This window comes from Myodes glareolus, chromosome 3, assembly GCF_982192425.1.
Source record: "Myodes glareolus chromosome 3, mMyoGla1.1, whole genome shotgun sequence".
Lineage (NCBI taxonomy): Eukaryota > Metazoa > Chordata > Mammalia > Rodentia > Cricetidae > Myodes > Myodes glareolus.
Window position 1 is genome coordinate 60,671,373 of NC_142028.1, and position 18,180 is coordinate 60,689,552.

At 48.5% G+C, this 18,180-nt stretch overlaps 1 protein-coding gene across 1 annotated transcript; it reads left to right on the forward strand.

Annotated features, from left to right (window-relative positions):
• Positions 1–2,595: 2,595 nt before the first annotated feature.
• Lin28a (lin-28 RNA binding posttranscriptional regulator A) lies at positions 2,596–16,716 on the forward strand. The gene is made up of 4 exons (XM_048434617.3): positions 2,596–2,626; positions 3,088–3,284; positions 12,749–12,933; positions 13,842–16,716. Exons 1-4 carry the CDS (start codon positions 2,596–2,598, stop codon positions 14,056–14,058), a joined length of 630 nt encoding a protein of 209 aa, XP_048290574.1. The 3' UTR covers positions 14,059–16,716.
• Positions 16,717–18,180: the final 1,464 nt, after the last annotated feature.

An 18,180-nucleotide genomic window follows, 5' to 3' on the forward strand; every position in this document is an offset into this window, starting at 1 on the left:
TTTCAGGCCAGAATGTGCCATGTAGCAAGGCCTTGTTTTAATAAAAAGCAAAAATAAAGTCAGGTGGTGGTGGCACATGCCTTTAATCCCAGCACTCAAGAGGCAGAGGCAGGCGGATCTCTGAGTTTGAGGCCAGCCTGGTCTACAGAGCGAGTTCCAAGACCACCTGAGGTATTAAACAGAGAAACTCTGTTTGGAAGAAAAAGCAAAAATAGCCGGGCGGTGGTGGTGCACGCCTTTAAATTAATCCCAGCACTCAGGGAGGCAGAGGCAGGCGGATCTCTGTGATTTTGAGATCAGCCTGGTCTACAAGAGTTAGATCCAGGACAGGCTCCAAAGCTACAGAGAAACCCTGTCTTAAAAAGAAAAGCAAAAATAAAGATTTTATTTGCCTCATGTGTGCCAGGGGACATTCAGGCTTTCTGGGAAGGATTTGGAGGCGAGAACAAAGGAAGTTCTCAAGGCAGGAAACCGGGAAGTGTTTTCAGCACCAAGGACAGAGCCACAGATTCCCTCAGGACCCTGGACAGAGCAGCTGATCGAGCCTGCGGGGGAACCCAACCACGTTGGGGTCACCAAGAGAAACCTGAGCGCTCGCCTCGTTTTCCTACGTCCCTTCAGAAGACCTCAGCCACCGCCTTCTGAAGCTCAGGAGAAGAGGTATAGGGAGTAGATATCGTAAAGGTGCTGCCTAACGGGCGCGGGCTATGCAAATAGATGGCTTCGGCTGTTACACTCCGAAAAGATTTGCCAGTCCTAGTTGGGAATAGGGCACTGTTAATGATATTTGCGTTTTTTTAGCTAAGTAACAGAAGGCTCACCAGAGTCTTTTTTTTTTTAATCCTCCAAAGTTCTATCTCATTCATTTCACGCTCAAAACTTTAGTCTCGTGCAAAACACTTCGTAGGGAAGAGGAAAATTTTCTTCATAGTCACTGATTCTCCTATCTTCCATTTCCCTACCCCGTTATCTTTTTTCTCATTCTCAGATGCACACGTGCCCATGAGTGTACACCAACACGCGCAAAACTGCAGCGTGTGAACCACAAGAGATTCTGCACATTCATGGAGAAGACTGAATTCAGGGTAAGCGGATGCCCCTGAAAGCAGGCTCTGTCCCTTTAAATGGGTTGTAGCTGTGGGGGAGGGGAACTGACCGGAGCTGGCATTGTCCAGTTTGAACTGAGCACCGGAAGTGAAGGGGCAGGGCCAGGGCCGTGCACTGAGCCCCGGGCCATTGTCCATCTCTGACCAGGGCAGTGGCCACCCCCCGGTCCACCCTCTTTATCTTCTAGTAGGGAGTTTACCTCTTCAAATGAGAAATCTCCCTATCCAGTCCTTCCACCAGCCACGCTACCCGGAGGGGAGTGCAATTTAGGAAGGTGACTGAGAGCAGGAGGGTCTGGGAATCAGTGTCCCGGGTACTGGAGGAAGTGCCTCCACCCACAATATTACCCTCTGCCAGCTAGGGATGGGACAGAATGGGACGCGCCGGACAGGATGAGGAGGCAGCTATCACAGAGGACACTCTTCCAGGCTTCCCCCTTGCTCTCCCAGGAAGCTCTCCACCTAGGACCAACTTTAGATGCAGGCTGGAAAGGAAGCAAAGGATTCTTTGCACAAATCAACTAGCAGCTTGTTTCTGATTGGGACAAACCCAGAGGAACTGATGTTGAGACTTGGAGATGGAGACATCTAGTTGTAGTCAGAGGCAGGCTGAGTTTGAGAGGCAGCGCCTAGGTCAAGAGAGATCAGCTCTGTGGGGTCTCCTGCCGCCTCCCTGCACCCATATCCTGGCTTCTTAGTGCCCAGAACTCCAGGTCTATCTAAGCACACGGGGGTGGGGGGTGAGAGCAGGTCAGCGCCAAGCAGCCGGGTCAGCTCAGAGGCCTGAGGGGGGAAGAGGGGGGAGGGGCGCTGAGGGGCTGGGGGAGGGGGAGGGCTCATCCATTTCTCCCTTGACAGGTGGTTTGTGTTTCTGATTGGACAGCGCCAACAGGCTCACACCTCCCTCCCCCAACTCTCTGGAATGTATAATTATCTGCCCGGGGGGGGGCGGGGGGAGTGTGTGTGTGGTCACGTGGTTATAAAACTTCCCCCCCCGTCCCCCACCTGTGTGTGTGGTCACGTGGTTATAAAACTACTCCCCCCCCAAGTCCCCCACCTGTGTCTGCTTTAGGTACCCTCATTGAGTCCTCAAAGTGCAGTATCCTAAATTCTGGGGTACTAAAGACTCCTAGGGCAAAAGATCCCCATGTCCAGATATGCGTATGTGGAGGGGGTGTCAAATCTCAAGGTTCTGGGAAGGGACACCCCTGAGGTGTCAGAGACCAGAGCAGTGGGGGAGGGCGGGAGCCAGAGCCGGAGGGAAAGGGAGGGGTAATGAGAGAGGGGAGGGGAGGGGGCTGCCCGCGGGGGGTTGGGTCATTGTCTTTTAGAATTTGGGAGCCTTTGAAAAGCCGTGGGCCCTCCCACCGCTATTGTGCGGGGGAAGATGTAGCAGCCTCTTCTCCGAACCACCCCTTTGCCTCCGGACTTCTTTGGGGCCAGCAGCCGCCCGACCTGGGGCCCGGGGCCACGGGCTCAGCCGACGACCATGGGCTCGGTGTCCAACCAGCAGTTTGCAGGTTCGAGCTTGCGATTCAGCGGGCACACCTTAGGGTGCAGGGCGCCCAAGAGCTAAATAGAAGGGAGGTGGGAAAGTGTCCCACGGACTTGCCCGCGGGACCCCAAGTCCCTGCGGCCTCCTGCTTCTTGGGGCCATCTCTGGAGCAGGGAACCCTGGTGTTCCAGTGGCTTGCGCGCCGAGTCTGTGGGGGCGGAGGGAGAGAAGAGGAGGGGCCTGTCCCGCCGCGTGTGCACGGGCAACATGTTGTGGGAAGACATGCAAAACTTTCGGGGCATCAGCATCCTCGGTGTAACCTTGGGGAGGCAGCCTGGACAGGTTTCTTCTTACCAGCTGTTTGGTAGCTGCCTCCTCCTGGGTGTCTATCCGCGGGCTCAACACTGAGATCTCCCAGACGGGTCCCTGAGAGGGCCCTGCGATGGCTTGGCCCCCAGCTGATCACCTGGCCCTCCCTGTCTCCAGGTGGTTGCGCCAAGGCAGCGGAGAAGGCGCCGGAGGAGGCGCCGGCTGACGCGGCTCGGGCGGCAGACGAGCCGCAGCTGCTGCACGGGGCCGGCATCTGTAAGTGGTTCAACGTGCGCATGGGGTTCGGCTTCCTGTCCATGACCGCCCGCGCCGGGGTCGCGCTCGACCCCCCGGTGGACGTCTTTGTGCACCAGGTGAGACTGATTCTGGTAACTTTGCTAGGAAAAAGAAAAACTGGGTGTTATATGTATGGGCTTGGCTGATGGCCGTTCCTGTTGGATTGAAGGCGATAAAGGACACTCATTGTGCGTCTGCCGGGACGCCCCAATTTTGAGTTTCGAGTAACTATGGTGGAGCAAGGAGGAGGCACCACTGATTACCAGCACCCCCTCCCCGCCCCCTTCCGGGAACCCCTCCGGCTTACCACGTGTCTATTACCTCTTTCCCCTGGGAAGGGAGCAGGGGGCAGGGAGGTGACCCCATGTGGCAGAAACTAAGGTTGTATTGTGCTTGCTGGTGGGGGAGGGCGAGCAGGCCAACCAGGGAAGCACATGCAGGGCTTGAATTGGGCGCTAGCCCCTTGAGTTCTGAAGGTCTGAATGTAGCTTACAGGGCAGGGGAGTGTGGGGCTAATTTGCCACCCTACCCACGGGCATGAACCTGCGAAGTCAGGCTCTTCCCCAGTTTTAAGTGCAGACCTAAGTCAGGTGGCCACCCAAAAAGCCAGGTTCTGTGGCCAGAATAGGTTTGGCACATCCCGGAAGGATGAACATGTGAGCTGAAAAGCTCCCCTAGAAGGCTCGTTCCAGTTCAGGACCGGCAGGCGCCTCTGCTGTCCACCAGGTCTTGCCAGGAAGGAAAACGTTAGCCGAAGCCTTCATTCCTGGCGGGGCCAGTCTAGGAAGGAGACTTGGGTCGGTGCAATCCCAAGTTCTCAGTTAAAGAAGGGCAGCGCAGTGGGGAGTGAAATTCAGTGTCGAGGGGCAGGCAGTGGAAGGAGGCTGGCCTCTTGCCCTATTCTCCTCAGTTTGGCATTTATGGCCCCAGACAGCCATTGATTGCTGTCCCTAACATTCCTAACCCTAAATAGTAGAGTCTTCAGGTTCTCTCCTTACTCGCCTTTATCTCTCAGCACCCGACGGTTGTTCAAGTGTTCCCCGAGCCTCGGTGGTTAAGAGGTTCCTGCTACCCTGCCTCCCACATTAGTGGTTAAGGCTGGACCAGGAGAGAAGAAATTGCTAATCCTTGGCCCTGGAGCTTGACACCCGGTCCGGGCAGGGAGGGGTTACTTCAGGGAGGTTAGCTTTAGGAGCTGTGGGGGAGGGGAAAGGAGGATGTGGGGATTAAGAGTTGGAGCCTGAGGGATGGCGTTCTTGAGGGGGAGGGGTGGGGAAGGAGATGCTGGACCGACTGGTTGGAGACTGCAGTGAAGACTGCACACTGCCCTCCAGTCAGGAGGTTGATGAGGGGAAACTAGATAGATTTGGGTTGAAGGAATTTTGGGACCAGCTCTCTGCTCTGCTGTTGGTGTGCTAGGGTCGCTGGGCTTCTGGGACCTGTGTTTAAGGGACCTACAGCGGTACCTTTAGCTACTTCTTTGAAATACCAACCCCAACACACTACCACCAGGCTGCTCCTTTCTGGATGGTGGCTTTGTGCCCCCCCATCTCATTTACATATGTGAATGATAACTCCCAGGAAGTAATTGTGAGAGAGAAGGGAATTGGCCTCTTTAGATCTATTAAATCACTTTATTGCAGGAACCTACCTTGAATGGCCCTCCTCCGCGGGTGGCAAGCCGCCCCCACTCTCCCCGTTTATCAGATCACAGAGATTCAGATCTCTCCTGGTCTGGAGATGGGCTGGACAGCTTTCCCAATTCTGGAGGGCTGGGATATAAATGAGGTACAAAGCTTTCTTGACTTCTTCCAAAGGCTAGGGCTCCTTGGTGGTGGAACAAATCGGAGAGCTGTGCCTCAGACTCAACCTTAGGATCATAGCAATTGGGACGCTGTAGCATGCCACTGGGGGGAGCAGCAGTCAGTACAGAGCTGCTTGGAGAGCTATGTCCACCAGCCCAGATTGGAAGTTTTTGTGTGTTTGGTTTTCTATTTTCTTTCTCCTTCTCTTTTTTTGGATACAGAATTTCACTGTCTAACTGGCTGGCCTGGACTTTGCTCTGTAGATCAGGCTGGCCTCTTAACTCGATCTGCCTGTCACTGCCTCCTGGATGTTGGGACGGAAGGCCCCATCTCCTGGCTGGCTCCCATATTTGAAGAAGTTCCTCCCTAACCTCCACTCTCCCGTCACAGTAATTGGTGTTTTACCGCAGCCTGCTGTTGCTAGGGCTGGTCCCACGCTCCAGCATAATTTAGGCTGGTGGCATAGAGTTTATCTCTATGCTGGAGGAATGTTGTAGATACAGGTAATCTCTGAAACTTGTTTACTTCAGGAGAGTGTCCACGAAGCAGAGAAAGAAGTGTTTAATGGAACTTTTTGTTCTGGCCATGGGGTGGAAGGGAAGGAGCTCAAGATGACATTTGTCATGCCATGGAATGGGAGGGGATCAGGATCAGCCCTTCCAAGAGTGAGGTGACAGGGTTCTCAACACCCTGTTAGAGACCGCCCTTGTGCTGAGCCACGTGCCATACATTCTTATATTTTGGGACTGCAGCTTACACTGTAGTCCAGGCAGGCCAAGTTGACCTATAGTTTGGGGACACTCCTTTGCTTTGACCTTTCCTATGTCTGATCTGCATATACCTCATCCTGTTCTCAGGAGAAGAGTAGGCAGATCAGGGCCTATGATTCAGGTTTCTCTAATACCCATTAGGTTCGGCCATAGGTCCTTTTAGATCTTGAAATCTATGTCTGGAAATTGATTAGATTAGTCTCCGTATCTTGCCAGATATCTCTTGGAAGGCAGAATAACTTCTGATTGAGAAACAGCAAGATAAGTCATCAAAATGGTTGGGAAGTTGCTGACCACTTTTAAGTTTTGATTTAAGTTTGTTTTTTTTTTTGTGGCTCAAAATGTAGACCATCAAGGTTTATAGGAAGTATTGGCTTTCAGCAGCTTTTCAGAACATAGTTTTTTGCTAAGGCAGTCTCTTGTAGCACAGGCTAGCCTCAATCTTCCTGTGTATCTATCTCCAGTGTTGGAATTGTAGGTGTGCACAGCTACCATCTGGCCCATGTGAAGACTATAATGAACTTAGTTGGGTTTGGACAAAAATTAAACATTGACACAGAAATTGAAGCTAAAATTGCTTAAACCACAATGACTTAGACCTACACAACATACCTGAGGGAGGGTCTAGGATACCACAGTTGGGTTGTGGGGCAGTGTGTAGGATCTTGCCTTCCTGGTTTATAACATTGCATGGACTGACCATTTTGAATGTCCTTTCAAGAGAAAAACTTGACTGTCTAGTGATTTTTATACTATATTCTTGATCTAAATGAACGACTGTGGAAATGAAAACAGATGAAGGGATCTTGAGAGGACCCTGGAGGGTCAGGAGTAGGCGAAGTGTTTTCCCCAGAGGAGACTAGAGGGAAGGCAGGAGAGGAGGCTGCTTTCTTTCTGGGCTGATTACGATGGCTTGGCAGCGTATAGTGTGCCACGAGTATTTGTGGGGTACATGTTGACAACTTACAACTCCGAACTCCAGAACTTTGGCTTTATTAAGATCATTTTGGAATCAAGCCCAGGAACACTACCTGGCATTCCATGTCAGTGGGAAAAGGTGGCTTAAAAATACGGGTTTTTGTAGAGTTGGTATAAAGAAGCCCATGTGTTATTTTGGCATTCTGGAATATTTGGTGTCCTCGTTGAGGCGGCATGCTTCCAGAGAACATCCTGGGTAATACTTTGCACCGTCCCAAGCAAAGCTTCCAATATGGCAAATGCCTTGTGAATGGTGAGATTGTTGCCTGCACTATCAGTGGTTTCCAGGGTGTGAGGCACACATAGCCAGGACTCAAACATTCTTTTTTTTTTTTTTCTTTTTTTTTTGAGAAACTTACATCTGCATGAAGAACAGCAAGCCTGTGTAGTCCAAGCCTGGGAGGTTTCAGCAGGAAACGTTCATAATTGTACAGACCTTTTAATCATGATTTCACGTTGCTATTAGAAACCAGTATGATGGCTTTTTTTCTTCTATGGTTTTGGCATAAACTTCAGGAAGCTTTTCATTCCCGTTTGCACCCTGCACTCCTTGCTCATAGCCAAGGATCGGGGTTGGACAGGAAGAGAGCTTCCTGTCCTTGCATCTCCAGCATCTTGAGGAATGGAAGGGCCAAGAAAACCACCATGAGGAAGGAGCCTAGTTATAGGTGTGCTGACAGTTCCCCTCCGTTCAGAGCCTCGCGCAGGCTGATACCCCATCTGGTGGAGAGCTGCGGAGGAGCATTTGTTCTGGGCTGCTGAGCAGAGAGAGGTGAATGGCAGCTGACCTTAGAACATTAATGATAACAAGCTCTGTGCCTCTACCTGCGAGGCTTGGGTGAAACCTTGATGCCAGAGTGTCGCCACGGTGCTGAATCTTTCAAATTAAAAGGCATTTTCGGAGTTTAAAAGCACAGCTAGAAGAAAAGATGTCCAACTTGCCTTTATTGGACCTTACTACCTAGCACGATCAGACTCGTGGCAGTTCTTTCTTGATACTATGATCAAGGTGTTTATTTTATCTGTAGTCCTTCCTTGGAGCTTCTGTCCCAGGCACTCCCTCTGGCTGGCTCACCCAAATACATACTGGGCTAGTCTCCTCACTTCGTTATGTTTTCTGGTCAGACTTCTCCACTTAAGCGCCTCGCTAACCTTCAAGGTGTTTATGAATCTTCTGGTTGTAATGCTGCATGATTCTGACAGGAGTGCTTAGCACCCTGCTCAGTCTAAAGTGGGCATTGATATGTATTTTGGTTACTCAACCTAGAATTGGTCAGAGACGTGCATGGTGTCACCCAAACCTGGACTGTCCCAAGGTGCTGGAAAAGAGAGAAACCCTTCATTTGGTCCTGGTCAATTGGGTGGAATACGATGAAATTCTCCCACAAAGAAAGAAGCAGAGTGAAATGGTTTGTGTAAGCCACAAGAGACAGGATAGTCATAGCTCAATCTGACCCTTTATTTACTGTTTTTGGTCCACATTTCTTAGATGATTTGGGATGTGTGGGTTTAGTCAGGTGTTGATACTTGAGTGGGGTATTTGATGTGGTGGTGGGTGGGGGTTCCTCAAAGGACAGAAGGAGAAGCCAGGAAGTGTGTAACCGAGAGGAGCAGCGTGGGGGAGGAAATGCTGTAACTCCCCCACCCCCAGCAGTGGCCCCCGCACACTGCCCACATGACTAACTCCAACAGGTTGGAGAAAGGAAAATGGGATTCCTGGCCCTCTTCCCCTTGAAATATTTATCTGCTGCGGGAAGGATTTGACAGAAGGCGCCCTAGGGGAAGCGTCCTCTTTATTAGTCCGTCCTGGAGGTACAGGGAGGGTGCTGGGGGGGGGGAGGGACGGAGAGAAGACGGCTGTTAGTTGACTTCCCCTTCCTGGGGTCTGACTGGAGCAGAGGTTCTGAAGCCATTCCTCTCACCCCGACCATAGTGTAGAGGAAGGAAGGAACTGGTCCGATTTGAATGTGGGGGAGGGTGGGAGAGAGCCATCCTAGGGGGATCCGTGCCTTGGAACTCCAGGAATCCGACCACCAGAACCAACCAGTGTCAACCCTTTGTTCCCTGGGGCTGGGTTCTATTGGGGGAGCTCAAGTCATGCCCCTCCCCCCCGGGGCCTTTGCTTTTTTTTTTTTTTTTTTTGCTTTTTTTTTCTTTCTTTCTTTCTTTTTTTTTTTTTTTGAGGGGATGGGGAGAGAGGCGGGGCCCTGCTTTGTGTGTGGTTGGGGGTGGAAGAAGAATTTTCAGGCTCCTTTTAGATGCTGGCCCTGGGAGTCTGGCTTGGTGGGGCTGCACACTGATTTACCTATCTGATAAGGGAAGAATTCAAACTATGTTTTAGAAAGGAGTGGGGGGAGGGGTGGGCAGCCACCCCTGGAGACCACCAGTTTAAATCCTGCCTAGCCTTTCTGTTGAGGTGCTTGCAGGGGCAGTCTTAAGCGGATCTCTAGTGGTGGAAGAGCTGAGGGGGTCAGTCAGTCACATTGCCTTACCATTTATACATCCCCCTTAGTCCCCCTTGGTCTCACAAGGTCTTAAGAGTGGGTAGAAGAGGGAAGTTGTTCTCCCTAAGCTGGATCTCAGAGAGGGGCTGGGTTGTTTTTTGCTTGTTTGTTTTTTGTTTTGAGTTCCCAAGAATGCTTAGTAATAAAAACAAGAGTTAATCTGAGAATCCCAACACTTGGCTCTTACTAGTATATCCGGCTCCATCTAGCCTGAAAGTAAGATATTTGGTTCCCCTAGAGGATTTCACATGGCTGGTGAAGTGTTAGCTGCTTTTCATGTGTAAAACCTCACAGCCTCACCATGAAGTCAGGGTATACTCCATTTTACAAACGAGAAAGGAGGGAACGAGCTCCTAAACTCAGTTCTTCTTAACCAGCTACCTGCTGGATCACAGCTGGAATCTCCCACCCAGGGAGAAGGCAGTGTGTTGGTCTGACTCCCCAAGTACCTCCCTAGCTAGCTCCTCTTGGTTTCTGTGCAGTGGGTGCCGAGAGGTGGGTCCTTTTGAACATTGTCATACTTTCATTTCCTTTTAAGTTTTATTTCCCCTTGCTCACATCAGATTGAGGCAGTGGGTTATGAAGTCACTGTCCCTGCCTGTTCCTGTGGGTGTGAAGCACTAGGAGAGACCAGGGTAGAGTATGCTTAGCATATGTGTGATTTCGGTTCAATCCCAAGCACCCCTTTATAAAAAGTGAAAGAATATATCTTCTGTGATGCAATAATTACAAATAGTCATGAAGTAGTTAATGCAAGTTTAGTAAGTCCATGCCCTTCAGAATCTGGACTTTGGGCTGAAATGTCCTGCTTGCTTTATGATATCTACTCTGGACCTCTATCTGTTCCAGCATTCAGGAGGCTGAGGTGAAAGATCTCCAGTTCAAGGCCAGCCTGGACTACACGCACAGAGCAGGATAGACACCACTTAAAAAACAAGCAGATCTCTGAGTTCTAGGCCAGTCAAGGCTACATATGAGACCCCGTCTTAAAAAGAAAGAAAAAAAAGGAGAAATCAGGACTTACCTATTTTGCTGAGGACACTTAAGGCCAAATTGATAAATGAGGTTGCCACGGATGAGCCTGGAGGATGGGTTTGGTGCCCGAGTCTGGTCTTCTTCACCAACACCTTGATGGAGGTTTGGTTTGTGTGATATCAACTAAATTAAAACAAAAGCTAGGTCGGATGCTGGTGAGGCACACCTTTAGCAGAGGCGGGCAGATCTCTGAGTTCAAGGATAGCCAGGGCTTCACAGAGAAACCCTGTTATGAAAAAAAAAAAACCCAAAAATAATTCCCCCAAAAGTTAGAATGAGGAATTTGTGCCCCACCTGGCTAATAGGTTTTTTTTTTTCCTCTCATTTTTTTCTAGAGTCCTAGTGTGAAGTATTCTACCAGCTAGAATACCAGTGGACCTTTTTAATGCTCTGATGGTCCTGGCTAGGTGCACAGCGGTCCCTTTTGTTTCTCTGAGCTCATGTACTTTTCCTGTGCTTGTCTGCACGTTGTGTGTTTGTGTGTTGGCAAGAGGGTCTCTAGATAACCATCTGTGTAGATCAGGCCGGCCTTAGATACACTGCCTCTGCTGGGGTCAAAGGAATGCACTACCAAGGTAGTATTTTTTCTCTTGGGAAGTGAGAGCCACTGACTGCTATATGAGCACACTCTACCATGGAGTCCCGTGTTCTAGATGACGACCTTTTGATGGAATTACACGCTGAATTGTTTAGTTCCAGCTGTGTAGAGACTGTTCTGGGAAGTGCTGCCTCCTGAACTAAAAAACAGTAGGTCTGGTCTGTGCTAATTGTGGCAACCGTGAGCATGGGGGTCCGGGTGCCTTTTTAAAGGAGCCGGACTCTAAGTCTTTATTTCGTGATCATCATTCCCAATCAAGTAGTTAACCGTTGTTTCCTTGTTGCTGGGTGAGCACACGTGGCCCCAGCTGCTCAAGAGGCAGGAGACTTTGGAGCCGACAAATCTGAGAGCAGTTTGGGCAACACAGGTGTCAAAAGATAAAAATCTAACTCATTGCTGTGGAATCCGTGTGGAATTATGGCACTTTGGAGGCCGAGGCAGGAGAATCATGAATTTGAGGCCAGTATGAACAGCATAGTGAGACCCTGTCTCAAAAACCAGAAACCCATACTTCATTAATTCATCCAAAAATGTACCCAGATGAGGTACCAAAATGTGGCATGAACAACAAAACCTATTGCTTTTGTATTTTTTTGCGTATGCCTGCGTGTATATAATACACATGCCCCATGTGGAGGTCAGAAGACCACGTCTGTCCTTCCATCTCATGGGTCCCAGAGACTGAGCATACTAAATTTTCAGGCTTGGCAACAACTGGCTTTACCCACTGAACCACACCCTGCCAGCTTCCTTTCACTCACTGTGTTCTGACCTTGAAGAAGCTGTGCAGCCCAGGCCGGTCTCCAGTAGTGCTTTCGTCCAGGCCTTCTGAGTGCTGACATAGTGGGGTGGTTAGAGGTGTACCACCATACCTGGTACACTTGTAATGTTTAGTTTTCCCCCAAGTAGTAGCTTCTTGTAGATTTGTCTGATTGTATCTGACTTTTTGTTTCTCTGTTTTGAGACCATGCTGGCCTTGAACCTGCCTTCCTCCTGTTTCAACCTCCATCCTGAGCCTTGAGATTAGTGCTGTGTCATAATGCTGGCTTGCCATTCTTTTTCTTACCAAATAGGTATTTAATTCCTCCAGATATATTTTGAGCTAGACAGTGGTGGGGTGGTGGTGAATGCCTTTAATCCCAGCAATTGGGAGGCAGAGGCAGGTGGATCTGAGTTAGAGTCAGCCTGGTCAATAGATGGAGTTCCAGGCCTCCTAGCTTTTTCACACATTCCTGGAATCTCTTCATGACATTCCATTTTAATCCTTGCCCTGAAACTGATATATCAGTTTTCAGTAACATTTTCATGATTTCAAGTTTAAAGATTACAGGAACAGACAGACTTATTCTCAGTCTTTTCCCCCATTCATCCATTAACATTTTGCCCTCTTTACTGTATCCTTTTATCTCTGTGTTGTTTGTTTGGGTTTTTTTGGCGGCGTATGTATGGAAGGGAGAGAAAGGGCCTCACTATGTGGTCCTGGCTGACCTGGAACTCATCCTGATATATGGGTAAGGTTAACCTCGACCTCAGAGATCCATCTGCCTCTGTCTCCCAAGTGCTGGGATTAAAGCCTTGTGCAACCACAAAAAAGCCACCTTAGTAATCATAAATACAGCATTAAGTATGTTTCTGTTTAAGTATCTTAATGTGTATTTCCTAAGAATGGAGCTGATTTCTTGCTGTTCTTATGGTGACCCTACGATTGGGTGACAGGCATGGGCTGCCATGCTCAGCTTGAGTTTTCTCATCCGTGAAATGGGTGTGTTAACTTCCCTTCCTGTCTCACGGGAACAGGTAGCATGTTCGCAGTTTTGTCTTATAGTAAAATCTTGTGTTTCCCGTTGCTAGAGTAAGCTGCACATGGAGGGTTTCCGAAGCCTCAAGGAGGGGGAGGCCGTAGAGTTCACCTTTAAGAAGTCTGCCAAGGGTCTGGAATCCATCCGTGTCACTGGCCCTGGTGGAGTGTTCTGTATTGGGAGTGAGCGGCGGCCAAAGGGAAAGAACACACAGAAACGAAGATCCAAAGGAGACAGGTATGGCCCCGAAGGCGGCTTGTAGAAGTGCTGAGGATGGTGCTCCCGCAGGTCCCGCCAGAATCGGTTACCAGTGAATTTAAGCTTTGGCAATGCAGTCAATGGGCGCTTGCAACTCCCTTTGTCCTTAGATTAGCTTCTGTTGCTAGGAGTGATGCTGCCTGTCGTCCATACTGACTTTAGAAGCAAAGGCTACCATGAATATGTATGTGAACTATGGTATAAGATGTTAGATATATGTTACCTACTGTTTCCTTACCAGCTTGCCAATTGGGTACTGTCTGCGTTTTTCCCATGGGGCTTAAAACCTCTTAGCTCTAAAGAGGTAATATTAATTTGGCTTTAGAAACTCTTAGCTTGGTGGTGATGGCACATGCCTTTAATCCCAACAGAGGCAGCGGCAGGGGCAGGTGGATCTCTGGAGGCCAGCCTGGTCTACAGAGTGAGTTCCAAGACAGTCAGGGATATACAGAGAAACTCTGTCACCAAAGGAAAGAAAAAACTCCTTTCTTTAGCCTGGTCTGATGGTGCATGCAGGACTTGGGGAGCAGGGACAAAAAAGGACTGCCACCAGTTGAAGGCACGGCAGGACTATATAATGAAACCTTGTCCCAAAATGAAAAGAAAAAACTAGGACTGAAGAGATGGCTCAGTGGTTAAGAGTAATTACTGCTCTTGCAGGGGACCCAGGGGAGGTCTCATCCATCCATCCATCCATCCATCCATCCATCCATCAAGTTGTGTGTCACAGCTGATGTGAGCCTGAAGGTCATCGGATAGACCTAGAAAGGGCATAATAAAGGGAAGGCGTTGTTACGGTGATAAGCGTGGGTGAGGGTGTCATCCCTTAAGGGGCTTCAAACTTCTTCCCATGTTTCCCTCACCTTTACCATTCTGTCTTGTGCCAGGTGCTATAACTGTGGTGGTCTGGACCATCATGCCAAGGAATGCAAGCTGCCGCCCCAGCCCAAGAAGTGCCACTTCTGCCAAAGCATCAACCATATGGTGGCCTCATGTCCACTGAAGGCCCAGCAGGCCCCCACGTCTCAGGGAAAGCCTGCCTACTTCCGGGAGGAAGAGGAAGAGATCCACAGCCCTGCCCTGCTCCCAGAAGCCCAGAATTGAGGCACAGGAGCTGGGGGGCTATTCTTTTGCTATCGGGGAGTTTCAAGGAGGCATCAATCGGGCAGAGTGGAGAAAGTGGGGATAGGGTGGGTTGCGGGTAGCTGGCACTGCCATGTATCTCAGGCCGGGGTTCCCAGTATCACCCTGTCTTCCCTTGGTGGGGGGGAAGGGGGAGGCAATGGAAACTCCAACCATGCTTTATCTAAAGGCAAGTGAAGGTTTTCGTGGGGAACCACCCTAGAACCTGCATGCTTTTAGCTGAGGCTTTAACCCAAAACGACATGCTTTTGAAAGTGGCTGGGATAGGAAGGTTCTTCTGTAGAAGGCTGTGTGATATTTCCCTTGCCAGACAGGGTGTGAAGCAAGTGTAATACCACATTAATGAACCTAACCCTCCAGCTACTACTACACTCTGTGGGAGGGACTCTCTCGGGAGCCAGGCAAGGTTTTTTTTCACATCCTACTTACTCAACCCCTTCCTGGGGTGCGGTGCTGGGAATGGGTATCTAGCAGTGGGTTGTGATGGCAGCAAAGAGGGTGTCTGGGGGTTAGGGATAACCTGTTGTTCTACCTCACTCCCAGCTCTTTCACAGGCCAATGTGATTTTTAATTTATTTACTCCCTTGGGTAACTGCACCTTGGGTCCCACTTTCTCCAGGATGCCAACTGCACTATCTGTGTGCGAATGACGTATCTTGTGCGTTTTAATTTTTTTTCTTAATATAAATAATCGGTTTGTATTTTTGTATATTTTAATCTAAGGCCCTCATTCCTGCACTGTGTTCTCAGGTACACGAGCAATCTCAGGGATAAGTCCGCCGGCAGCTCCAGGTCTGCACAGCAGGAATACTTTTTGTTTCGATCACCATGGAGACCAACCATTTGGAATGCACAGCCTATTGAACTACCTCATTTTTGCCATTTACAGATGGCTTTTCTGCCATATAGTCCTTAAAACCTCTGTCCATCTTAAGATGTTTTGCAGGAGGCTAGGTTTTAATTAAGCTGCACATGACTCGGTCTCAGATTTTGGCAAAAGATAGGAAATTAGTCTAAACAGGAAAAGCTGGTACAGAGATCTCAAAAGGCTGGGCCAGGTGAAAGGCACAAGAGTAATTTCCATCCAAAATCCACCCTTCACCAGATTAGTCTGCCCGGCCATACACAGCAGGGTGCGAGTATGTATGTTTGAGTGTTGGTTTTTTTATGCAAATTTATAAGGATGAGGTTTTTTTTTTTTTTTTTTTTTTTTGTGTGTGTGTGTTTGATTGATTTTTGGATACTGGGATTGAACCTGGGGGCTCATTTGTGCTAGGATGTGTCCTGCCACTGAGTTCTGGTTAAGACCAACATCCTTATTCCCACACTGCTTTTTAGGGATGGGGACATGAAACAAGGGCGAGACTCTAGGAATGTGTGGGCTTCTGTGGCAAGTGTCCTGCCCTGCTGCAGTGTAATAAGGCTGACAGCTAAAGGAAGAAAGGGGGGGGGGTTGTTTATGTGCTGTGAGATCACCGCAAACCTACCTCACTGTGTTGAAACGGGGCAAATGCAATAGAACACATTGGGTGGTGTGTGTGTGTGTCTGATCCTGGTTTCTTGTCACCCCCAAATGCTGTCCCCCCCCTAGTTGATGTGTTCGTCTGGCCTTTGTAGGACTTCTGTCAGAGTCGGTGACTGCTAGGTGGTCTAGCTGTGTAAATAGGATGTCGGTCTTCATGTTCTTTTGGGGTTTTATTGTTTACAAAACTTTTTGTATTGAGAGAAAATTAGCCAAAGCATCTTTGACAGAAAGTTCTGCACCAGATGACAGCATGAAGCCTAAGTGTGGGTCCTCTTCATAAAGTGAGCCTCTGGAATATGGTTTCCATATTCTCTTCCCCTGTCTCCCATTCTGGACCACATTCTCTGACTTTTAAACCGCTCCTATACCGCCCTCTTCTCTCTCACAAGAAAACTTAGACACATTTACTTCTTGAAGTCTGTGCAACTCTTGAAAGACCCATGTAAAAATTGTGAGGAAGCCATGAACCTCACTTACCCCTTGTTCCCAAACTCAGTCAAGAATCTTGGTTGTTTATTTTGAGACAGGGTTTCTCTGTAACCCAGGTTAACCTCAGATTCTTGGCTATCCTCCTGCCTTAGCCTCCTCAATGCAGGCATTGCAGGTGAGCCACTTCTCCCTGGCAAGACCATTTGTCTTTGGATGAATCAAACCGACCTAGTCTATGAGAGAAGCAATTGTGGGGCCTTCCATCTAAAGACCAGAAAAGGGAAAATGAATGTATAAGTCACTCAGGAACTTAATGTAGGTGCAAGAAACTTATGTCAAAGTGGCCACAAGATTGTTACTAGGAGACGTACGAATGTAACTCCATGTTTACTGCTAGAAACCAAAGCTTTGTGAGAAATCTTGAATTTATGGGGAGAAGGGGTGGGGAAAGTGTGTACTTGTCTGTACTTTCCCTGATCCCTTCTCTGTCCTGAACTGCAGGAGACTGAGCCCCCTTGGGCTTTGGTGGCCCCACCACGGGGGTGTTTATTTCATGGTTGACTTTTACTGTACCCGGGTACTTATATTCCTATCGTATAATCATTTTGTAACACGTGCTGACTTTCCCTTCCCTTCTTTCTTGGGAAAATAAAGACTTATTGGTACTCAAACTGTTCTCATCAGATATTTAGGATGCTTTTCTCTCCGCATAATCCCCATTTTGGATAGGGAAGGCACAGAACCATTAAGTTTTCCCCTTCCCACTTTGTTAGGGATGAATCTTGAAAGTTCAGCCCTTATAGCACCTCATTACACTGGATTTTTGTTTCTAGTTAAGGCCTCTTGTCCCTTCCTTGGAAGCTGCCACATTCAAGAGGGGATTAGAGGCCTGGCATGCATAAGAATGGGGATGCCTATGCTACTGGCTGGGATGAAAGGACGGGGCCAGGGCTCAGGGCATGAGACCCTAATAATACTTTGTCCTTTCCTCCTCAAAGCCCTTTACAAATCCTAATTAACCCCTTGCAACACCCCAAAAAGGAAAATACCATACAGAACTGGGGAAATTGAGGCCAAAGGCAATTCACTGACTGTAAACCACTGTTTTGAGATACAGTTTGCTAGCTTTCTAATGAATGCTTAAATGTTTTCCAAAGGAGAGAAAGATTTTTAACAGGGAGAGAGAGAAAAGAACTTGACCAGAGGGAAACCTAAGTATTAACAGAAAGTGGATTAAATAAATCCTCACCCTGTTAGCAGAGCAGGGGGGTTGTGACCCTTTAACTAATTGTACCAAAAGTTAAACCTAGCAACGCTAACTACTGGGCTTCAGTGAGCTAACAGGCTTCCTGAAACACCCGTGTTATTAGCAGAAACTTCACAGCTCACAAAGGGGAGAGAATGGAAGCATAAGACCTGGTGAATGGGTTATTCATCACTACAGCTTTGTTTAATCACAGTTCCGTGAAAACTGCGCTTTCATCAGGTAGGGCTGAAAGAAGGCATTGCTTCCTTGCTCGGTGCCATTGAGGCCGCAGGGCAAGTGAGGTAAGATTCGCTGGAACCAGAAGTTCTATGACAGGAGTACCAATTGAAACAAATGCTAGTTGCATCGGATACCCAAAGTTACTGGATTTTTTTAAAAAAAATTTTTGTGTTTTAACCTTTGAGAAAGTAGGACTAGCAACCTCTTCCAAATCTGTATCATCAGGCAATAGATAATACTTTTGAGATGTCTCCTGAAGCCCCCTGATAGCCCCAAATTTTGTTATTTTCGGTATCCAGAAGTCTTGCAAGATTTCGTATACAACCAATGCTTTTGATTTCTAAATTTGACTATGGTCTTTCTGTTGTTTCTATTTTTCTTTAGTTTTGAGGCTGGGTTTCCTAAAGAAACCCAAACCTCAAAGTCTAGGTCACCTAAACTGATTTTCCTGCTTCCCACTGCCACCATGCTGTTTTATGCTGGGCTCGACATTGAACCCAGCACCGGTAAACTAGGCAAACACCACCTATGCTATGTTCCCCAGCGCAACAGCCAGTTATTGTAAAGTAAATCTCATTCTGGCTTTTAAGTTCAATTAACGTGGATCTTGGGACTCTGTAAATTACAAAATTCTGCATGTCTT